This window comes from Nesoenas mayeri, assembly GCF_963082525.1.
Source record: "Nesoenas mayeri genome assembly, chromosome: 5".
Lineage (NCBI taxonomy): Eukaryota > Metazoa > Chordata > Aves > Columbiformes > Columbidae > Nesoenas > Nesoenas mayeri.
This window is the reverse complement of record NC_137548.1, coordinates 36,139,543-36,163,319: the sequence shown is the minus strand read 5'-3', so window position 1 is coordinate 36,163,319 and position 23,777 is coordinate 36,139,543. Positions and strand designations below refer to the sequence as shown.

Genomic DNA, 23,777 nt, shown 5'->3' with positions numbered 1-23,777 from the left:
CTACTTGAACAAGTTTAGCAAACTTTTGCCCAAGTTGCTGGCAGAAATGATGCTCACCTATTAACAGACCAAAACAGCTCTTGGAGATGATAGTAATTGTAACCCCCTAATAGTAGGTGGCTCATTTTTCAGTGCTTTGCTTTATAGCATTATTTTGGCATACAGATCACATGGCAACTTTTTTAGCTTTTAAACACTGTTCTTTTGTCTGGGTATGCATGTGTTGTGTTTAATGGAACAGTTGGGCAAAGTTGGAAGAGCTGTTCAAACAGGATACTAACATCGCACCTCCAAGCCATGATCAATGTTATCTTATAAAACTTCTGAAAAGACAATGATTTGAGAAAATAACCCCAAAGATTTGTTTCTTCATTTTGTGATGACACATTCAGCTACTTCCCAACATTCTGCAAACACCAGAAGTGACTTAACTTTCTTTGGTTGGGTATATGTGAAACTTTTCTAACAATCAAGCATGGATTGAAATACATATGCCCGTTGTGACTGCCTTGTGGCAACACCAAGTAGCAATTACATTGTTCGTACTGTGGCGATATTAAGAATTCCTAGTTAAGGCTCAAAGCTTCATTTATGAATTTTTACTCTGGCAGCACAAAAATATTATGAAAAAAGGAGATGTGCAATATGGGACATGACAGTAAAAAATATATAAATGTTTAAAATTCGAGCAATCTGGAAAGGTCACTTAAACAAAACAACTTTCCCTTCCAATTCCTGCAGACTAGGAAAACCGGATATATTTATTTCTTTCACACTTCAACATGGAAAGCACATCTTATTTCCCTTCTTCAGAGATGATAAACAGGTTGTTTCTATAGTGAATAGCTCAATCCAATGTAAACCAGATTTAGGGTACGCAGAATTGAAGGTCATGCAGCAGTGAGCTCAGAGGACAGCACTGCCTATGTTAAGTACCAGTAAGTTAATTAAAGCTCCCGCTATATCCACCTAAAGGAGCAAAAGGCAACTATATGTGATTTTTCATTCATTAGCTATGTTTATTGGAATGGTAACAAGGTATATCCGAAGCTTTCAAGTTCTCTGTCCCTAAATGCAGATAAAAAACAAAGGAAATTTATTTTGAACAAGTCTGCATCAACAAACTTGCAACAAAAACATTTTGCTCCACATTGGCAGCTTGATTTAAAGCAAACAAAAGAAAACCCTTTCAGTGTTAAAGGGGAGTCACCCACTGATCATGTTCTTCCAGGTGTTATATTCACACCACTCTAGGCTATGCAATAAAGGAGAAAAAAAAAAAAAATCTTAGAGTTATATAGCCCAGAAATTTATTGAATATTTGCTCAAATACATTTTGTATAGAACTGTCCAGCTTGCTTGGTTTCGGTGCTCTCAGGAAAGCTCATTAACAGATGCACTGAGCTGTAATCCCCAATTCAAAATTGTTATGTATGACAATGTTAAACACAGGGCTGCGACCTCCCTTTGGCCAGATCTGAGCCTTGAATTTGACTAGGCAGCTTCTCCCTGAAGGACTGAATTTGTGAAAACTGCTGCATCAAATATTATTTAGAAGAGCCTTTCACATATTGGTCTTTTTTAAAAGAGTAAAACACTTTAAGTATTTGCATTTGAAGTTTTCAATACTGGAAACATTTAGTCCAGAGTGTTTGCAATGGGGTCTCTAATTATTCATGTGGTCTGCCTCTTCTAAATACCCCAGAATATTTAGTCTTCGGTTTTGGCTTCCATTTCCTCAGCATCATCATCCCCATCCACTTCGGCATTTTCCCTCTCCAGTCTTTCCAACTGCCTTGCAAGCTCAGTCTCATCTGTGTCAGTAACCACCTTAGGCTGGAAAAAAAACAACACATGGTGAACTGTCATTAAGAAAGACCACATATATTTGCAGGCTCTGATTCTACATAAAGAGATTAAGTACATCCCGAAGCCACACAAAACCCAGGAAAATTAGAATTTTTGGCCATTTGTTTATGAACACAGAGGTTTAGTTTTTTTAGTTTCTTAATACGTTTTTGCTGAAATTTCTCCTAGGACTACCGACTTCTCTCTACTTTAAAAATCTGGCAAGCGAAAAAGAAAATGCCCTTTTAGAATGTCATGTGTTCTTACCTCCATCTGCACATTAAAGACTCCTCTCTTCTCTTCAATTTTTTCTTTAATTACAGTCATGGCTTGATTTAGAACAGACAGTCCTTCAGTTCTCTCCAGTGTTGTAGTAGTCATCACGTAACGAGGAGGGGCTATCAGATTAATCTAATACACATTGTAGGGATAAGCGAGGGAGGAAAAAAAAAGCCAACTCAGTAACAAAAACAAAGAAAAATCTCAAAAGCAAAGTGAGCAACGCTGTTCTGAACGTACAATTCACAGAACAAACATTTTTCCATTAGAAAATCCCTTTCTAGAAATATAAACAACTAGGACAGAAAAAGCAGACAAGAAAGTGCATGGCCCACCTGATTTCCAAAATCAGCGTAAGTTATTTCTACATAGTATGTTTATTTAGGCAAATATTGTTAAGCAGAGAGTATCTACTTTGCTGATCAGTAAAACAGCCTACCACATAATTTTTCAAACAGTTTAGAGACCATGTCTTTTGTATGTGTATATATATAGATATGTGTGTATATATATATATTATATATATATATATATATACACACACACATATATATATGTAATATTTTTTTGTAAGATGACTGGAAAAGTAAACTTTTGTTACAAGAAACCATGTTCTAAGAAGGAAGTATTTCCAAGTTATTTTGAAAACACTGATTCATTCAGTAATGCACTTGATATCCTAAAACTGTTGGAGAAGAAAACTAGGCCTCGGTACAGTAGCCATTCTACCACCACTCAAACATACATGGATCAATCAATCATTCTTACATAATCTTACATCTGAAAATAAAATTTGTTGCTCCCTACCCAAGGCTACATAAAGGAGCAGTAGGTATGTAGTGTGCCAATACCAGACTTCAGTAAATTGAACAGAATAAATACAGTTTTTGAACCTGAGAAGCTACAGCATTAGTCCCAGGAACAACTGTCAGCACACGGCTGAAAGGAAGCGTGCTACAGACCTGCTAGAGAAGAATCAGAAATCAGGTACACGGCTGCCCAGCTTCAGCTACGTGACTGTGACAACTGCAGCTGCCGTGCTCCTGGTACCTGAGAGCATCAGGAACTTTGCTTTTGACTTCACTATTAAGACAGACACTTACTTTAATGGGCATGTTCTCCGTGGAACAGTTCAAGCCAGCTCTCAAAGCTTCTTTTACTGCATCTATGCCTTCATAACCATAACAGGCAACCTCAATATCTAGGACAGAGGAATACAAATAATAAAACTTCAGTTACCAAGAGCTCTAGAATCTTCAAAGCTTGTTAACCTAAGCTTTAGCAAAGCCTTTTAGCATCTGATGTTTATCCACAATGAGAGTCTCAGTAGCTGAGGAAGGTATTTTGCTTTCTTGACTTGTAAGTTGAAGTCTTCAGAAATTCTTCAGATGTACATTTTACACTGTGCTTTGAAAAGCCAAGGTATGAAATAATATACCCACATTCACTCACCTCTCAACCAATAAACTCATCGGGAATAATTACGTATTTCACATGGAGAAATGAAAACATAAAAGCAATAAATATCAGAGAAAATGAAAGATCTATCAGGAAAAATGAAACCTGAAGGAAAGCACATCCACAAATTCGTGGAATTCTGTCAGCAATTACAAAGGCAGCACATGAAGAGCACTAGAATTATTTTCATTTTATTAAGTTATATTAACATATAGCTATAGCTTTTTGTAGATGTTTGGAAATCAAGGCATAGACTAAAGCTAGTCATATCAGGGTATTAACCCTGATTAGTCTAAAGATAAAGATTTCTTTACCTACATAGCAATGGTGCAAGAATAAGCTACACAGAGAAGTTAGTTTCACTTCCAGGTGACTAACAGCAACCTGTTAATTCACAGCTGTCACAAACGCATTTACAGAAGAGCATCCCAGTCAGCCTCAGGATGAGATTACAAGCCAATGGAGAATTGCTACGCTTGCTTTGAAGACAAAATTAAAAACAACTTAGACTATCCCAACAAAATAGCCACGATGAAGGAGTTAGAGAATTTGCTTGTCAAATAATTTTATTTTCAAAACTAATGAAGTGCTATTTATGTTGGCAACTGCATTCTTTATGGCAACCAAAACCCACTTACATTTTTGAAGTCTACGCTAACACACAGTGATATAAAGTACTAGGTAAAGAAATTTTTCATTACCTTAGTTTTTGCACTCTCTCCTTGACTCCACTGTCATGTGGACATGGCTTATCTCCACAGTAATCAACAAATGCTAATGCTCTTCAATATACCCTTGCAGAGCAGAGACAATTTCTCAGTCCGGTTAAAAAAATGTGACTCTGCTACACTGACTATCTGTTTAATGGCAAGCATGCTTTTAGGCTGTTCAGGTAGCTGTACAAACACATTTACAGCTTTAAAGTATGCCTTCTTAAGATGTGCAGGCATGTGCTTTTTCTGCCTGCACTGAGCTAATGTGAGACAAACCGGCTCATGCACTGTATGAATACAGTAGAGATGTACTAAGCTTCAGCTAATATGTTCCTGCTGAATGGCTTGCAACCAATCAGTCAGAGATACACCCAGAGGAAAGTCAGAACTATTTTTACAAGTTCATGGACAAGTGGCTAAGACACATGACCCAGTCACACTGATGGAGATCAATCATTCTGTTATGGAACCAAAGAATTTAACAGTTTGAATAATGAAAAGGAATACTGTGGATGCAAGTATAACTTTAAAATATTTAATTTGTGTACCTGTGCAATATGGTAATTCTGATATGCATTACATATCAGAACAAGTAGTTTGTGTCCCACGGAATCTGCAGTTTATGAGGAAATATAAAAGCCAAACCACCTCGGACTTAGAGACTCCATGTAGGCATTCTGCAACCAACCTTTGATTAAGATGTCTTAACTCTGGAAGAACAGTTCCACTCAGATATCAGCACCACCAACACTAGCTTAACTGAGCTTATAGTTTGCAACAAGATATGCTAAGTTGACTGAAGTGTCAAGACGTGTTCTATGAACACCTAGAAATAACTCACCAGCTCGGATTTTGACTGCTTGTGGGGTCAGACGTCTGTTAATATTGTCAATCAACACCCGCCTCTCTTCCTCTGTCAGATCTAGGCTATCCAGGATCGTAGGGTCTCTGAGCCAAACAAAGCAACGTTACACAAGTTATACTGGAATGGAATGTAAAATAACATTAACTTCCGGTACTATTTCAATATTATTATGCACAAGCGTAATGATCTACCAGGCAATAAAACCAGGGAAATTTCTCAAGAATCTATTGAAACAATGGAAGAAAATAAACACATCTATTTCTAAAATATTTTGAATTGGAAGGAGTTAACAACAAAGCAGAAAAGCAGTTTACTCAATCTGTTGCTGGAAGGAAAGATCTGAATTATTATTTTTTATTTCTTTAAGAAATGTAATGACTTCTGCCCGGCTCCATTTGTACATGAAACACAGAGTGAGAGAAATATCTAGCTGCTTGGTATTTATGTTTCCCTCCAATGTGAAAACAAACCCATACTGCATGAAAGAGAATCCATGATGAATCTGAGGTTTTTGAGTTATTTTAGCGTTTCGTTCAGACATGAGATTTTTGTCATTCTGCCAAGTAACCTATACTCATTCCTTGTTATTCTGCACTCCTTTTTAACAGTGACTAGATCACAGACAGATACTTATCTGCTGCCTACATTACTGGCTAAAGAAAGAATAAAGTTTTTTAGATCATAAGAAAAGAGTTTAAAGTCTGGGGGTCAAAGAGGCAAACTCCTCTGCTATTTATCCATATAAATTAGCAGTTCTTGTTTGAGGAAGCGGTGTCAGTTCTCTTTATCACTAGTTTAATTTCATCCAAAATATAACTGAAACAAAGACCATAACCAAAAAACTCCTCACAAAAATTGTTCCTGTTCTTCAGAGACAGGAGGCGCAGTTCTCTGAAAAGCAATATCAGATCACCTACAATACTATTAGCAGGAAAACATGAATTCATATGATCCAAGAAACAAGAGACAATACAGGAGACTGGTCACTGCTGCTAATAAAATCTCATCTTTCATGATTTTATATACTGACTATTGATAGTAGAAGGGCCAAACACAAGCAAACAATCCAGAAATATGACAGTTTTTTACACATCAAAAATATGGACTCATGTGGTGGAAGTGATTTATGGAACATACTAATTCTACTTTTTCATTTACAGTCTATTCTGTTAAATCTTTGAGTTACTTTCTCGAGCATTTGGCAGGCTTCCAACAAATAGGTCCTGGATATCTAATTTTTACTGATCAGAGGGTAAATATACTTTAAAATTTTGCCACAGGTATCCTGCTGTGTGAAACTCCAAACCACTAATCCTTGGTACTAAGAAATAGATAGCAAGTGAAATCCTTAGTGGGCACACTAAGCCTCCAGCAAGCACTTAAACAAGCATAGGAAGGCAGTAATATCTACATTTTTCTGCTCAACCGCTACAGCTTTATGTAAGAGCACAGCAGAAATAGATAAAAATTGCAGTCCATTGTCAGAAGTCTTAAGGCATTACTGATGGAAACATGTTTTGAGAACAGAGAGCTTCAGAAGTTCGTGCTCCAACCTGAATGGCAGATGAGCAAAAAATGGCATGTGTGTTCAGGAATTTTTCTGAGTTCAAGAGAAGCTTAAACAGCCAGTGTAACTACACGTTTTTGTTCATCTACTATACAGGTTTTTAACTAAGTATTTATCAGTTACAGAATGATCTGGAATTCCTTCTTCAGCAACGTGTTCAGATTTCCCCATAACCAGTAAGTTTGCTACCATTAGAAAGTAATTGTTATTCCATGAAACAGAACACATCCAGTCTAAATGAGGATTCATGTTGTCTCTTCCCCAAAATCACAGAGATGGTTTTAAGCTAATGGAAATGCTATGAAGTGCCACTGCTTAAATCAACACAATTTCTAAAATTTTATTACTGCCATCTAGTGTTCAACACAAGTTCATTGTTCATAGGTTTATCTGCTATAAAAGAAGTTAAATGGGAAATACTTATTCAGAAATCGATTTCTGGATTGCCGATTTCATTACAGAATATTTAGGGGGAAACCAAATAGGTTAATTCTGGAAGCAAATTAAAATATCAAATATCATTAAAAAGACCAGTCTATCTCAATGCATATTTCCTTAGCATCACAATTTCTGTATTTTTCTGTTCATAATTCAATTTCTAAGTTCATTATCCCATTCCTATTATTTAAGTATAGAGACATAACAAGCCAGCTTGTTGCATTTAAAAAAGAAAAACTCTGGCTGTGCAGTGGAAGAGTGACAGTCAGCTCTGAGTAGAAATATCTTCAGACACAGAGCTGGATATTTTTGATAACACGTACTTGGGACTGAGAACAGGCAAATTCTGACAGACAAACGAAGATCAGTGCCGCTTCTTCTGTTAGAAATGTCACAGGCTCATCTGTAGCAACAGAAATCTCTCCAGTGTTTGTAATCATGTTTCTTTTATATGTCTAACAAATTCACCAATGCTTCAGTAGCTCTCTACATCAAATTCAATTACTGCTTTTACAAACCTGATACACACAGAGAAGGAGACTCAAGGATGGATAAAAACAAGTCAACTCTGAGCCTTTTTCTCAAGAGCGTTGGGAACTTGCAGAAATCAATAAGACAGAGAAACCTACAATAAGCAACTGGAAGACTAACGTTAAAATCTACTAGGTTTACTTGACCAGTACATTCTACATATTGACTCTGAAAACAAAATAAAACAAATCCCCAAACCAATATTATGCTGGATCTACTCCAGGAAATACTTCTCTGCAACTACAAAATAAACCCCTAGAAGTAGAAAAGATGTCCTTACGAGACTGCATGCTTGAATGCATCATAAGCACCATATCCTGGTCTCTTGTACTTGTCATCAAATACCCAGGCAGTTCTCTGGAACAGACTCTCAAGCTGCTCATCCTTAGTGTACTCCAAGACTTCAGCAACATGGCGAAGGATGCTGTAAACCTGGAACACAAATGGAATGTTAAAAAAAACACCAATCAAATGCCAAAACCAGACAAAAAATTAGAATCAAAAGTAATATTTAATGGTAAGCCTTCTACTTGGAAGCATAAGACCACACATTAGTAAAGGCAGGAGTCAATGCCTTAAACTACCTGTCTGCCTTTTCAATAAAAGTTGTTCGCAGTGTGCTAAACCAGCATATGCTTTTGGATGTCTGGTCATTTCAATATACACCTTTACATTAGAAATTTTCAACTGACATCTTACTTGATCTATTCATCAATAAAGAAGCAGCTTAGCAGAGCACTCATGGACAAATGAACTGGTGATATATATAGATATATATATATATATATATATTTGCACAGGTAAATAAGAATCAGAATATGCCTAATAAATGAGAACAATACTTTATTTTCATATTATCTTATGTCTGTGTACTTTACTTGCTCAGGAAAGAAGCTGGAAATACAGAGTGCCTGAATATAGCAAAGCAACTTACTGTCTTCGATTTTGTGAATTTGTCTTCACATTTAATTGCCTCCTCTGGAGAAACTCTTCTTTTTGATAAGTCAATATAACCTATTGGGGAAAACCATTTTGAAAGTGTCAAGCATTGCGCATTCTCACAAGATAAATGTATAAAGAACAAACACTCTGGCTCAGGATTTGCCTCTTGCCTAAACTATCCCTGTCTGTTGCCACATAAAGTAACAAAACCAAACTGTAATGAATTTGATCAAATTATGATCCAATTAGTATATTACTGTTTCAGTTGTGAATACTTACAATAGCAAATGTTTTGTAGAGCATTCTTTAAAATTACTGCCTTAAAGTTTTCTATGCAAACTTAGAAGAAATTTTCATGATGTTTCAGCAGTTATTAATTTTTATGTTGCTATATAGAGTTTTGGCAAAAAACATATCAGCATACAAAGAAGCAAGTTTGATACATATTTTTTGTAACGCTCAACTCAATTTCATTCAAGGATGGCACTCCATCAGTTTAGCTCTGAACAGTTTCCTACTAAAGTAGGCCTGTCCTCAAATTCTGACTCTACTGCTTGGACACACTTTTGGGAGAACTGTCTGTGAAAAAAGTTCTTTTGAACCACCTCTTAGTAAATTTGAAAAGGCCTCCACCTACTTCTCACAAATTATGAGTTCCCTAAAAGATTCAATAGAAGACCACTATGTGAATTCCAGATATGTTTCTCTGTCATTAAGAAAACAAAATGAATTTGTAAGAGGAAATATTCTTTCATTAGAGATGCTGGGAAAAGTTATTTCAGTTCAGATCTATCTGAAATAAGTTTCTTCTGCTGCTTCTGTCCTCTCTGCTTTTCCTTATCCTGTCATTTGTTACTTAATCCCAAAGTTAACTGCAGTTTCAGAAGTATCCTAGAAAAGCCTATTACTTGAGAAACATACCAACAGTCAGGTTTCTATGAGATGTGCTCAGTGTTTATTTTTATTATTTATTTATATGTGGATATAGATTTTTAAAGATTGCATGGAACAGTATTATCAAAATCTGACATGTTCTAAATAGAAAATATATTTTAAAAAAACATTTAGAGTAAAAGATTAAAATGTTCAGAATAGAGGAAAAGACAAAGTTGCCTGTAAAATCTCAACTTGTAACCTACAGAATTAACGTGTAGTCAATAACACATATATGTCATCTATTTTATAGCCAAGGTTCGAGACTTCTCAATGGACAGGATGTACTGTGAGCGTTATATGCTCACCATCTAGATTTTTATCTCTACAGCAGATGATCCTTCTGTTCAGTTAAGACTTAGAAAATCTACACAGATATGAAAAGAAAATGCCACTTCACTACGGTTTGTTGATCAAACATTGAGCTGGTGAGGACCCATTTAAGCAAATCTTTACTGATGTGACTGACCTTCTTTAAGCAAATTCCCAAAGGATACAGAGGAAGGGAAGAACTATTATAAATATCAGATGGCATGATGATGGTCTGTTTTGCTCAAGTGTCTTAAAAACAGAACCCCCAGCAAAACCAATGAATACCAAAGCTCCCTAGTTTATATGCATTTCTTTCTATGACTTCAATCTCAATACAGCCCACAATAACTCCAAATACCTTTCTCTTTGTCAACTCTTATGACCACGACACATTCATTCCTCCCGATGCGGATGAGTTTGTTTATGGAACGAATACGTCTCCTGGACAGCTCGCTGAGAAGGATCATGCCTTCAATGTTGTTGTACTCCAGCAGGCTGACATAGGCTCCCATTTCAGCAATGGACCGAACATTGACCATCACTACATCTTCCACCTCTGGGAATTTATGCTGGTAGAATCTACAGCTTAGTCCTGGCATTCTGGAATTTGACCAGAAAGAAACAAAGATTTTATTTCACAGTACATCATTGCCTTCTCCTACAAACATGGTAAAAAAAAAAAAGCAAAGGCCATTGAGGAGAGCAAGGTACACTGGTACAAAAAATTGCTAATTAGGATAAGGCTTGTACAATTCATACTTAGGTTTTAATAGAAACTAAACAATAAATTCACTGGTATTTTAATATTACCACAACAATTTGCTAAGATGCCATTTTTTTTTAGTACAACAGAAAAAGCTTGCTACCCAGAGACTTTATTACCCACTTCAACTATCATAGTACTTATCCACAGCACAGTGCAGACAAGAGACTTGAAGTGGTGAAAATACGGCACTGTGCACTCTGCATTCATCTAAATTCATGAGGCTGTGTAAAGTTTTAAATCAGATTTTTAACAACAGGAAGACCTGGAAGAAAAGCAGTCTGCAGCGCTCACAGGAGTATTCTATGCACATAAGAGGACAGCATGAGAGAGGTTGAGAAAATAAGAGGCATAGTGAAGCTTCTGTAGTACTGAGAAGGAAGAGACACTACACTCTGGAAGATGACTTTCTAAACTCAGCACAAGATGTTTGGAACAATCCTGTAAGACCTGCTCCAGAGGCCACCTGTCAGCAAAGAAAGCAAAGGCAGTAATCAGAACAGAAGCCAGAACTAGCCTGACATTAATGAAGCACTAAAAAAGGAAAAAAGCACCTCTCAATGTATTACTGGTCAGAAGGAAAAAAAAAAAACAAACAACCCAACCTGAAAATCAAAACATTATACATAAAAAGAGTACAAAATTAATGCTTCATAATCATGTAGCGATAAGAATGAATGCTTAAACTGCTCCAGTTTCCTGATGATGAACCCACACACTCATCACTGCTAAGCAGGTTAGTCCAATTCCTTTTGTTTATGCCTAGAAGTTTTACCCAGAAAGCTTCCTACAGAAGCAGGAGCCTAAGATGCCAAGGCAATGCATTATTCCTTCAGGTTTGTTGTATTCACCATTTTGAAGTTTTACTCTTGATTTTTACAGCAGTACTAATGCTTTCAAGATCTACGAGAATTTAAAGAGAGTAAAATGGTAATGCCGAGTGCTATGTGCATATGGCCACACAATTCAGAAGACTGTGTCCACCCTTATTTCCATTCTTAACTTTTGGGAAGGTGAAATACAGATTGGTAAAGGATTATAAAGACACTCCTCTAAAGGTTTCATACAACTTCATATAACTGGAAACTGAACAAAGAACTCCAAGATTAAAAATGAAAACTTTACGGTTCACTTTTCTAATCCTCTTAAAGCAGCTCAACTCAATCCTACGTGTCTACTTATGAGAGACACAATAAATACATATTCAAAGCAACAAGCCCCAACCACAACAAGCAAGAGCGGGCAAGCGCTGCTCTACACACGCAGCATTTTACCCCACTCTCTATGGACACAAGCTGTTTATTTTGGCCTTCTACGGAAGGACCAACACAGCGCCAAAGCTGGAAATCGCCTTTCCAAGCCGCTAGAAACGACTCAGCAAAGGTTTAAGCCGCCGCGGCCGCACAAGTCTGTGCGGAAACGGAGCAACTTCTGATCAGCGACCGCTCCGGCACCGGAGCAGGGCAGTGGGCCCCAGGGCGGCCGGGCCGGGCAGGGCAGGGCAAGGCGCGTCTCTAGGCACAGCGAGGCCAAGAGCCAGGCCGGCCCGCCCGGGGACCGCGGCCCGCGGCCTGCAGAGCTCAGAGCCGCCACGCCGGTCCCGCCTCCCATTCCGCCCGGGCCGGCGCAGCCGCGGGCAGGCCGTGTGTCCGGCCGTGTGCCCGGCGCGGGCGCTACCTGGCTCCTGCCGGGACGTCCCGCTCTGCGCTGGCGGCCTCGACTCCCGCGCTGCTCCCGCTCCTGCTCCGGCGTGCGCCTGGATACCGCCGTCCCACTGCGCAGGCGCCAACCCAGCCCCGCCCAGCTCGCCCCGCTCCTCCGCACGCGACAGGCCAGCACCGCACCCCCCACGACCATAGAGGCTCACGGTCGAGGCAGAAGGCCGCTCTTTGCTAGAGCGCCCCCCGAGACCGGGCGTTGAAAGCGATGCGGGAGGATAGAGTCTGAGACCTCCGGGTGTCACAAACAGACCCGGCAGCCAATTACATCTCTACCTTCCCGTCCTCGGGGGACTCGAGGAAGGGAAGCGGCGCCGGCATCCGGGTGCTCCCTGCACCAGGGCGCCGCCCCGCGCGTGGGCGGGCACAGCGAGGCCGGGTCAGCTGACGGCGGCGGCAGCGGCGACAGCGGTGACAGCCGCAGCGGGTCCCGCCGCCCGGTCCGCGCCGCCACCATGTCGGGCAAAGACCGCATCGAGATCTTCCCCTCGCGGATGTGAGTGTCCGGGCTGGGGGGGCGCTGCGGGCCGGCCGCCTCCCTCGCCGGCTGGGGGGCGAGCGGCTGCTGGGCCGGCGCCGACGGGTGAGCGGCCCCGGTGCGGTGGCCGGGCCTGGCCGGTGCCCCGAGCGCGGCCGCGGGTTAGCGGCGGGACTCGGGCCGTGCCCGGGTTAGCGGCGGGACTCGGGCCGTGCCCGGGCAGCCGCGGGCGGAGCTCCGCGCTGGCGCTGTCGCCGCGGCCCGGCGCTGGCTGTCGGTGTGTCGGGCGCGGGCGCCCTGCGCCTCCGAGCCGGGTGTCCCGGTTTGGGTAAGGCGCCTGGGAAAGGCGCTGACGGCCGCGGTTGGATCTTCTCTGCGGTTTCTCTTTCCAGGCTCATGATCAGCTCTGTCGGGCGTCAGAGAGCCATGGCAGGGCCCAGCACCGAGACAGCAGCAGCTTCCCTTGGTGCTGGGGGAGATATTTAACATCATGCAATTACGCAAACCTTTACTTTAAAAAGAGCAACTTGTAGAATGTATGTGTAAGAAAAAATGCACAAATCGAACCACAGATTCCCTTCAGTTTTTAATAGATGATACTGCTGTACAAGATGTTTGCCTTAAAGTGTTAAAAAAGAAGGAAGTAAAATGCGTAAAGTGCCGTGGACAGTAATTTTCCAAGTCCTGACAGCAAACTGTTTGTCATGGAATCACACGTCTCCTGACAAGGCTTAGAAGGCCGCCGACATTGGAATGAACACAAGCAACTGATCTGCTAACAAAATTACTGTTTTAATAATGCTGTTTGGTTTCTCTTCAGAACCCTCCAGGACAGAAAGACTTGGCCTTAAGTGGCTGTTTCAAACCATCTTGCATAAAATTAGTTTGATGCCTGCATGTAGTCTTTATAAAAAGGTGCCTTGCAGGACAGAAAACCTCAGATTTAAAATAATAATTATTCTCCCATGTATGATCTCAGGACTTGTGAATTTATATGGAAAGATTAATATGTTACATGGTAAAGGTTCTGTTTTGAAACTTAGTTCAGAAAGAAATTATATCATATATTAAGTCATTGGTCTCACTCCTGCTCTTTGATAGTGGTCTTTTCATTCAGGTTACATGTCCACTTGTAAAAGCGATCTCTTTTTGTGGGCTGGTGTATCATTGTGGCAAGAAGGCAGTGATGTACAAAGGTTTAATATTTACAAACCCTGTTTCAATTAATGTAATAGAACACTAATGTAGCTGATGTTTTGATAGGAATCTAAGTAAGGATGATAAAATAAAGATGGCCTGCCGCTGCAACAATTATTTTTGTTAACTGACAGAACAGAACTTCACAAGTGGTTGAGTGTTTGTTTGTTTGTGTGTTTTTTCCCAAATTTTGATAAAGTGGCTTGCTGGTATGAGCCTCTTCTGTGCTGGATACAATCAATTACAGGAGCTGCTCAGTCTCCTTGACAGTAAACAGGACTTTGTTTAATGCACTCTCAGAGCCTGTGAAATCTTGCTTGAACTAGAAAGTGACCCAGTCTCTTGCAGGTGGTGAACAGAGCAAACGAGTTAGTTCAAGGTCGTGACAGAGACCAGCTTTTTGTGAAAGTAAAGCTGCCTTTTTACTCATAGATTTTTTTTTTTTTTAAATAATAAACATTCAGAATGTATTTGTGCTTTACAGTTATAAGTATTGGGTAGATATTAACAGAGCTATTCTCATCACATGCCAGTAGTTGTGGAAAGTAATAGATTCCACTGTGTAGGCAGAATCTTAATGACACTTTTTGCCGGGTCAGAGAGGAAGAGCATAAGGCTTCTTTTCACATAGAGCTCACTGAACTATTGTGCTTTTCGTGTAGCAGGACAAAGAGTGGTAGCTTAAGTTAGCACAGCTTCTGATTTTTGTACTATAGCTCCTGCTATTCTCATTAACTTAAATCAAAAAGATTCTTCAAATTAAAATATACTGCACAGCAGAGACGGAAGCAAGGTTTGAATCCTTCTTCAGTTCCTAATTCCATATGAGAAACCTGGATGTGTGCTACTGGACGTAAAGGTTATACAATGCTAGAGCAAGCATACCTTTTAAACTGATGCCACTTCTGATTGTCTTAAATAGCTTGTAAATCAGCATGTGAAAATATGGCACCACTGTACTTTCTGACTTTCTTTGAGCCAGAATGTACGACTGCTGTATCTTGTTGCTCTGTAAAATGAAAACACAGCATCAACAGTTATGATCCCATGAAGAATTTGCTGTGTTGTCTGATTTTCAGAAGATGACATAGCAGTAAAAGAGCTTAAAAGCAATACTAGTGTCACACTGACAGTGGGCTTGTGGGGTAGTTTGTTTTCTGGTGAGTTTCTGGTACTTGCAAGTCATCCAGAAAAATGAAAACTCTTATTTCCTATCATGGAAGTGCTGAAAAAGGACTTGTCCATTTTGATCTTTGACTTCACTGATAGCCTTGTAATTCTCATTGATGACAGAGATAAATACAGTAAATTCCCTTAATTTTAAACAGGAATATAAAATTATATCCTGAAGTGGCCATCCTGTTTTAGTTCATTGATGTTTCTTGGTTGCTTCACATTTCTGTCATGTTCATGTCAGAAAACGTTGCACAAGATTTTTCGTAATCCCTTCAGATGATCCAGGACATTTTTGTTTATTCCTGTGTTTAACAGGGCCCAGACCATTATGAAGGCTCGTTTGAAAGGTGCCCAAACAGGTCGTAACCTCTTGAAGAAAAAATCTGATGCTTTGACACTTCGATTCAGGCAGATCCTTAAGAAAATTATTGAGGTAGGTAAATTAGAATTTTTCTGTTTGACTCACTTTTGAAATATGTCTGTTCTGTGTGTGTTCCCATTCTGCTGAATTCATTAGGCAGGCTGGAATGTAGGACAACTTTGTGGATAACCTGTTTTTTGTAAGTGAAGCTACTGAGGACGGATGAGCAGAATTATGTTTTGCTGGCTGCAATGATATAGAAATTTTGTAAGAGTTAGAATTCTTTACCTCTTTCCAACGTCTTAAACTTTCTTTTGTGTCCCAAATTCCATGTCATCTCTTCTACCTTACAGGGAATTTGCTCTGATGCTGCCAAATACGTCAGGAGTGGATTTAACATGTTTTGTAGCCCCATTTTTGTTGCTTTATCTAGTTGGAGAGGTTGCTGCAGATTTATCATGTTCCCTGCATGACTAGGTACACCAGGAAGCAGAAGTATTGTCCAGATGGAACTTGTTCCTTTATGAAGAAACACCGAGTTCTCCTTCTTCATTTGCAACATGAATGACAAATCTAAGATACTCAGTAAAGCATAATGTGGCTTGTTCTGTTCTACAACACTAGATGGGTTTTAGTTGTCCTCTTTTGGGTGCAACTGCTACCATATCCACAGTTAGCAGTAGTGCTTTGTTGCCGTGCTGTAGACAAGCTCTCGGCACGCCGTATCTTGTTTCCTACAGACTGTTTAATACACAAAGGCTCTTGCTTCTCAATAGTATGTTTTTTTAGCTGTAAGGACTTCAAATGTGTAAAAATAGGGAGAAAATGGAGTAGGAAGAGAGCCCAGCTTCACAAAGCTGCATACATCTGTATGTTGCAAACCAGTTTTGGCTGTCTCATAGTATTCAGTACAATATGAAGTGTGTTTTCCTACTGAGCCATTTTATTGTTGTGACAACCCCTACATAGTAGAATTTTATGTTTATTAAGACAGACAAGTATTTTGCTGTTTCTGTGAGTTCTACACTGGGTCAGTGAAACAGCTGAAATATTTATTTTTTTGCCAGTCAACTGGGAATTACAATTTGCAGTTTGAAAGTAAGCTACACATACAGGACTTTCTGAGTTAAATTTCTCATTGTTTTCTTTATGCTGTCAGTTATTTATCCTGGAAAAGGAGTAATGATGTGCATTGTATTTGCTGCAGCCTTGTTTTTGTTTGTTTTTAACAGACTAAGATGCTGATGGGTGAGGTGATGAGAGAAGCTGCTTTTTCACTTGCTGAGGCAAAGTTTACAGCAGGAGATTTCAGGTGAGGATCACTGATCTTGTAGATGTCCTACCCAGGGGAAGGAGTGATCAACAAATTGTTGATTTCTCTTTTGGAAAAAAAAAGTAAAATTCTTAAATGCACTTAATAAATAAATAAATAAAAATACAACGGACCAGGTAGGGCAGGATGAACTGAGTTCCATTAGCTAAAGGTGGGAGACATCACTGGAGGAGAGACATAGTTTGCACGATGAAAATGCCGACTCCTTTGGAAGCTAAACAAAGTGGAAAGATAACCAAATTTACATATAATCCTTGACTTGAGAAGGTGTTGCTTTTTGCAGTTTGGAATCTAAAATGTAGGGAAACAAGAATCTATAGCAGAGTACTGGACTTTTTATTATTTTGATATTTTTTTGTCAATTTGAGGGCCATATGTAATGTGTGTTATTTTCTCCCAGTAAGTTATACAGAAATTTTATTAATTGTTCTAACCTCCTATCTCATTGACCTCTTGTCTCATAAGGGCTGGTGAGGGCTGTATGTGAGAGGGGAAAAAAATCTTTTTTCTACAGTAGGGTATTTGTAAACTGCATTTGAATAAATCATAGCTCTAACTTGTGTGTTTGTGTAGTATACATAGACCTTATGGAATAAAGTTGAAGGGTTAATGGTTCAGTTGATGGTACTACCAATTACTGGGCAAGAACTAAGTGATCAGACACAGTAGTAACCTGTGTGCTGCTGGGGAAAAGTCTTTTTGCCCTTTCCTTTGGGTAGGGTGCTGTTCCCTGTCCTAACCAGTCACAGTGTTTAGCTATAAACAATAGTCAAGAGTCCACCCTGTAAACAAACTGTACTTCCATAGAAGAGCTGGCTACAGTGACCTGTTCTTGGAAGACCTTAAGACACTGTAGAATTCTTCAAGATGAATTGGTGTACAAGCTGAAGTTTTTTAATGTTACAGTTAGCAGGTAAACAAACTCAGAAATGTTCTGAAAGAACAAATACATACAAGCTCAAATGTACAAAATGTTGTGGCCGTGGTCTGCATTAAAGCTTTGAAATTCCTTCACTTTTATTGGGAAAAAAGTCTTACAGGTTGGTTAGATAACTGACTAGTTTTTTGCTACGCTTTGTATACTTGGTCTAAGACATTTCTATAATTGCATTTCACAGACTCTGCGTCTTTTACATTTCCAAACATGGCTGTAAACCAATTTCTTTCAAAGCTACTGTGTCAGCTTCAAAGTCTGTGCAATGAATTGCATAGAGAACGGAAGTGAAGAAAATTTCCAGATTTTTACAGCTACTTGATAACTACTTCCTCTTGTATGTATGATGACTTAATGAACCACTTCAGCTTTCCTGATTAAGATGTATGTTTTCTTCCTTACAGTACCACTGTGATCCAAAATGTGAACAAAGCTCAAGTCAAGGTCAGAGCTAAAAAAGACAATGTAGCAGGTGACTCTTTTCTAGACTATGACTATTTCAACTCTTAAGGGAATTCTGGGAGGAGACTCTGAAATATGTAGGAACGTATCCAGACACTGTCTCTTTTATTTATCTTCTTCATCTAACAGCAGGAACAGTTGTAATTTGCGTTTTTTTTCACATGCAGCATGTAATTTTTATATTTAGTTATTTACCTCTCAAAATTAGATGACTGTCCATAAATACTGCAGTCCAGTTACTAGATCTTCAGGCAAAGCATAACTTCCATAGAGCTTTACTGAAAAACAGATCAGGCAATTAAGTATCAAAAATTAAGCAAGTTTTGTGAAATTAAGTATCAGTACATCTCTATGAAGAAAACAAGAAAGATAAATCAGGATTGAATGCTTAAAATATTCCTTAAGCACATAGAATACATTACTAAACAGAAACATAGTAAAACTGAACACGGAATAAACCGGAATGCTCCCCTGAATTTTTCATGTGTCTAGATCTCTGTGATCTCAATACAATTCTCAAGTTCCATATTAAGATGCTGTGACTTAATTGTTCCAAGTTATATAGGGAGACTTTGGAAACAAAGCTGCTGAGCTTACATAATTACAAGCAAATGGGGTAAAAATGAGTTGTACTTACTAAACCTATAACCCTTTATGTCTCTTCTACACGTTCTTTTGTCAGGTGTAACCTTGCCAGTTTTTGAGCATTACCAGGAAGGAGGGGACAGTAAGTATAAAACAAGTATTTTGTATCTTACGCGTACTTATGGCTGTTTTATGCTAATACAAAAACGTTTGTCATGTCTTGCTGATAAGTCAGTTTATATCATAGGTATAGGCGTACTTACTTCCTCTATGATCTTTGCCCTGTTCCTGTGATACAGAGAGATTGTCAGGGACAACAGTGGATTTTGATTTCCTAAATCAGTGAGCTTTTCAGATGAGAAGGCTTGTCTTGAATTACCAGATTTACAGACTGGTAGGTCTTACTGTGGACATGCACAACAATGATCCGTAGTAACATAGAACACTATAAACACAACTTGTTAATGGGCAAAGGCTTTAGCTGGTCACTTGCTGAGCTGTCATCTCTGTAGTTTGTAAAGTACAAATTTTTATCTGGTAAGAAAACACCATAGTAGTAATAGCAACAAATATTATTTGATGATTTTTTTTTTTTCAGGCTATGAGCTGACTGGCTTGGCCAGAGGTGGAGAACAGCTGGCTAAACTGAAGAGGAACTATGCCAAAGCTGTGGAGCTGCTTGTGGAACTGGCCTCCTTACAGGTTGGTGGGAGGAAAAAAAGAAGGGAATTGTTGGTTTCTTACTGTTCTGAAATGGAAGTAACTTAGTGATTGCAGCTTAATACTTTGAACCGTACTACATTTCTTTGGTCCTAGTGCCATATAAACTTGCAAATCTTTTCCAGCCATAAAACAATTATATTACTTCTTCAAAGAAGTCCTTATTCCTTAATGCTAAGAAGGAACTTTCTTTGCAGAGTTGGTATTTGCAGTGCTAATATGCAGCATTGAGTGTGCTGTTGACATTAGTAGAAAAAAATTCTGCTTTTATCAAGAAAGTAATCTGTAAAGCTACATTATAGATTTGGCCTTGGCCTTCAAGTGTTATTTGGTGTTGCATATAGAATTGATGGAAATGCTGAATTTGTTGTGTTATGTATTAATTATTTAATCCCATTCCATCAGACGTCCTTTGTTACTTTGGATGAAGCCATTAAAATAACAAACAGACGTGTGAATGCAATCGAACATGGTGAGTATTTTACCATTTGGGATGTATAATATTTTTCTGTTTCCATGCAAGATGAAGAGCAGGGTCATGGAAGCCACTCCTCTTTTGACTGCTTTCTTGTTAGCAGGATTTCTAAGCAGTTAAAGACCTCTTCAGAAAGCATTACAATGAAACATATTACAAGTAAGAAAAATTAAAAGCCCAGTGGAATGGACTGCAGTACAGAGAGATAGGCAAACATGAGAAAGTAATCAAGAAGTTGTATTGAGACCCTATAGGACAAAGACTTCACAAGCACATTCTGGAATCTCTGCTAGTGACTTTGGCTTATTTGGTCAAGTCTCGTGACTAGAAATAGAAGACAGGATGTTACTATGTGTTAAGATGTTCTAATAGCTTGCATAATAGCTTTTAAAACTGTTATGGTGGCACAAAGTGGTGAGCTGGTGACTTTTTGTTGGTTTTGGATGAGATCACAGAGCAGGCATACAGAAAGAAATCTTGGTAACCCATTTAGGTTTGTGTTACAGGAAATAGAACAGTCCTAACGTCAATACTCCAGTACTTTTATTTATCCCTCATGTTCTTGTTCATAGATTTATTTCTTGCAATTTCTTCAGTACTACTTACGCACGATATTGGTGTGATTCCTTCTGCTGCAGTGTCTGGAGTGCTTTGATGATTTCAAGTTCCTTTATGAGCTGTTGATAGCTTAGATTTAATAATCTTTGCATGTATGCAATAACTTAATTCAGTACGTGATTCTAAACTCTCCTTTTCAGTACTGTTTTTCACAGACTTGTTCCTTTGCATGTGCAGGCCTTATCTGCAGCTTATCATTCTTCAAAATTTACTGTAGAAAAGGTTTCCTCTGCAGCCTTCCAAATAGCTTTAGTAGTGCTGATAACAGCTTTCTTCTTTCAAAAAGTGATTCTGGCACGTAGCTTGCCGAGTCAGGTGTTAAATCTTTAACGTCTTATCTCTTCCTTTGTGATGGTGTTATATTTACACATTTGTTTTTATGATGATTTTTTTCAAACCGAGAGGATAATTCTGTGAGCGAAGGTGCTGTATTTAACAGAATTTTCTGAAAGAAGGTGATGGAAGAACAGAGTGTTAATTTACAATCTTGCCCACCCCTTGCAGGAGTTTCTTCAACCACTTCCATGGGGAAATAAGGACCTTCCAAACAATCTGGGATCAGTGCTTACTGATTCCATTGCATTTTTCAAAAGAATGTGCTGTGGGAGATTCTGTGATATGCAGAGTCCCGGTTTAGTTCTGGACTTCCTGAAGAATATTGGGTACTTGTCCAAAATGAAATAGCGTGATCTTCCGTGAAAGACATGGAAATTTTCCCCAGCCAAAGAATTATTTTAGACAACCATCTGTGCACTGCATTAGATAGCTTCATGGCTAATGTAACAGCAGTCCAACTCCTTCCTTATTTATATTTTAGTGATAATTCCCAGGATCGAGCGTACTCTTTCTTATATCATCACAGAACTGGATGAACGAGAACGAGAGGAATTCTACAGGTAAGTATCTAAAACACGACAAGACTCTCAAACAGAGCATTCCTCAGAAGGGACATTGTTAAACAAGACCTGGTTCTTACTGCACATCAGGTTTTCAGAGTTGGGTACTTGGAGATCTGCAATTACTTGTCTGAAAGGTACAAATGAATCCCTACCACTAGGCTGTACATAGCTGTCGCTATCATTCCTCCAGAGGGAATGATGTGCTACAGTACACCGAGACTGAGCTGTTCTGCTTTAAGGACACCTCCGCCATAGAGGTCAGTGTTCTAGGCTACCTGAAACAAAAATGTCAAACCTGACATGAATGCAAGGAGAATTAACTTGGCTAAAGACAAGCAGAATAGTATAAGGCACTGTTTAAGGTCAAGATTGTAATTTGTAGTTTGCATGAAGAAATGAGCTAATCTACAGAGATGAAGTTTTCCAATGGCACCAGTTAGTGACAGAAGCCTTTTGCCATTTGTTGCAGGATTTTTATTTCCTGGGGAACTTCTCCAGCCAGCTTTATCATATCCACGCCGCGTGGCATCTTTGCTGCTAACCTGTTTTATGAAAACACATTTGTTTCACTGATAAAACACATTTCTCTTCACAGGTTAAAGAAGATCCAGGAAAAGAAAAAAGTACTGAAAGAAAAATCTGAAAAAGAACGGGAGCTGCGGAGGGCTGCTGGTGGGGAACATGAACCAGCCAATCTCTTAGCAGAAGAGAAGGATGAAGACCTTCTCTTTGAGTAAGCCAGCGGAGTTGTTGTATATGGAGCAGGGGACCCAGAATACAGAATGTCCAATTGCAATATAATTCAGGACATGTTGCCTCAGTGATACTTATGTGGCTTCTCAGTTGGTATTCAAGTCTTGAGTTGAGTGGACTGTGGATTTCTCCTGGAAGATTAGAAATCTGGAAACTTGACTGCAGCATAGGAGGAAAAGGAGAGATGAGTCAGGTGCTTTACTGTCAGGAAAGCCTTCTATTGCATGTTCGCATTTCTTCACTTAGTAGGAATGACTGTCTGTAGCTGTGTTTTTGCAAGATGGATCTGGATTCGTCTCATCAGGTTGATCTTTAATTGCTCCCCTTCCTAGTACAAGCAGAGGAAAATGTTAATTAGGGAAGGAGATGCATGTAATATTCTTGACTGCTGAACTATTCATGTTCAGGTTGCTTAAAGCAGGTATTGGCACAGCTGAAGTCAAATGTCTGTAAAGGCAACTCTCGTTTTCTAACCTGTTAAGGAAATCCACAGTCTTCTGTGATTTTTGTTGCATCATTGTTACCACTGGCCTAAAACATCTATGGTTTTAATTAAGAGGTTCTGCCAACTTGTGTACTGTCTGTGCTAGAAACAAATAAAAATATTAAATGTTAAACATCTAGGGTCTGGCTCAAGGTGCTAGATGGTGGTCTTAAAAGCTTGTAATATTGATTTCAAAATAAAATCTTTGCTTCATCTCCTACTTCCAACTTAGAATCCACAATGGGCATCGCTTTACAGCCTGTGCCTGCATTCACTTCAGCTTTACTGCTTCAGACAAGTAACCGCAGGGAAGTATCTCACTCCTGCCCGTAACACATAGAAGCTCTTCTCAGTTATCCAGCCACATTGCTCCAAATCTTCGTTGCAACCAGTAGCCTGGCAAGGAAAGCAGGGTTGAATGTACAGCAGTCCATCCTTGTGTGATTCTTCCTGTCCTAGGCTGATGAGGGGAGTCCAGGAGAGTGGCTGATGAGCAAGGCTGTCACTGAATGCTGCTCACTTTGTAGGGCTGGTTTCCTAAAGACAGAGGTTTGCAACTGGCAAATTGAACGTATCCGATAGCGGTAATACTAGTACGTTGTCTCTGGTACTACCGATCTCTTCAAGGTAAGCGTCTTGTGTTAAACATGATGCAGCACTTAACTGCAGATGCAGAGTAAGTACAAGGAAATTTCTATTAACATCTTAGAAAAGTAATTTTGTAATTTTATGAAGCACAAGGCCATTTTTCTCCTTTGAAGCTGAAGGCAGCACAGCTGAATATGTCATCCATACTCTGTTGTAAGATACAGGGCCAGCCTGAAAGAGAGAAACTAGATCTGCGGACATGTTACCTCTCTCACTGGGTGCATGGAGTTGGAACACAGAACATCCTCCAGGGCACTAATGGGTCACAGCACCTCTCACACATTCCG

At 39.3% G+C, this 23,777-nt stretch overlaps 2 protein-coding genes across 2 annotated transcripts; one reads left to right on the top strand and one right to left on the bottom strand.

The window, feature by feature from the left end:
* Window positions 1–995: 995 nt before the first annotated feature.
* EIF2S1 (eukaryotic translation initiation factor 2 subunit alpha) lies at window positions 996–12,458 on the bottom strand. Its single transcript, XM_080345674.1, has 8 exons — window positions 12,327–12,458; window positions 10,245–10,486; window positions 8,634–8,713; window positions 7,980–8,131; window positions 5,140–5,246; window positions 3,231–3,328; window positions 2,116–2,259; window positions 996–1,836 (listed from the first exon to the last, which is right to left on the bottom strand). The coding sequence occupies exons 2-8, from the start codon at window positions 10,483–10,485 to the stop codon at window positions 1,711–1,713; spliced, it is 948 nt and encodes a 315-aa protein (XP_080201800.1). The 5' UTR covers window position 10,486; window positions 12,327–12,458; the 3' UTR covers window positions 996–1,710.
* A 116-nt stretch (window positions 12,459–12,574) lies between these two features.
* ATP6V1D (ATPase H+ transporting V1 subunit D) lies at window positions 12,575–22,968 on the top strand. Its single transcript, XM_080345675.1, has 9 exons — window positions 12,575–12,863; window positions 15,534–15,651; window positions 16,812–16,891; window positions 18,251–18,318; window positions 18,991–19,035; window positions 19,492–19,595; window positions 20,019–20,085; window positions 21,524–21,602; window positions 22,201–22,968. Exons 1-9 carry the CDS (start codon window positions 12,823–12,825, stop codon window positions 22,340–22,342), a joined length of 744 nt encoding a protein of 247 aa, XP_080201801.1. The 5' UTR covers window positions 12,575–12,822; the 3' UTR covers window positions 22,343–22,968.
* The last annotated feature ends 809 nt before the right edge of the window (window positions 22,969–23,777 follow it).

Coding starts and splice junctions, on each gene's coding strand:
- EIF2S1 (XM_080345674.1), bottom strand. CDS start 10,485: ATGCCAGGACTAAGCTGTAGATTCTACCAGCATAAATTCCCAGAGGTG. Junction 8,714..10,244: donor AAGAGTTGACAAAGAGAAAG/GTATTTGGAGTT, acceptor TTTCCCCAATAG/GTTATATTGACTTATCAAAA. Junction 3,329..5,139: donor AGCAGTCAAAATCCGAGCTG/GTGAGTTATTTC, acceptor CCTCTGTCCTAG/ATATTGAGGTTGCCTGTTAT.
- ATP6V1D (XM_080345675.1), top strand. CDS start 12,823: ATGTCGGGCAAAGACCGCATCGAGATCTTCCCCTCGCGGAT. Junction 15,652..16,811: donor TCCTTAAGAAAATTATTGAG/GTAGGTAAATTA, acceptor TGTTTTTAACAG/ACTAAGATGCTGATGGGTGA. Junction 20,086..21,523: donor TGTGAATGCAATCGAACATG/GTGAGTATTTTA, acceptor TTTATATTTTAG/TGATAATTCCCAGGATCGAG.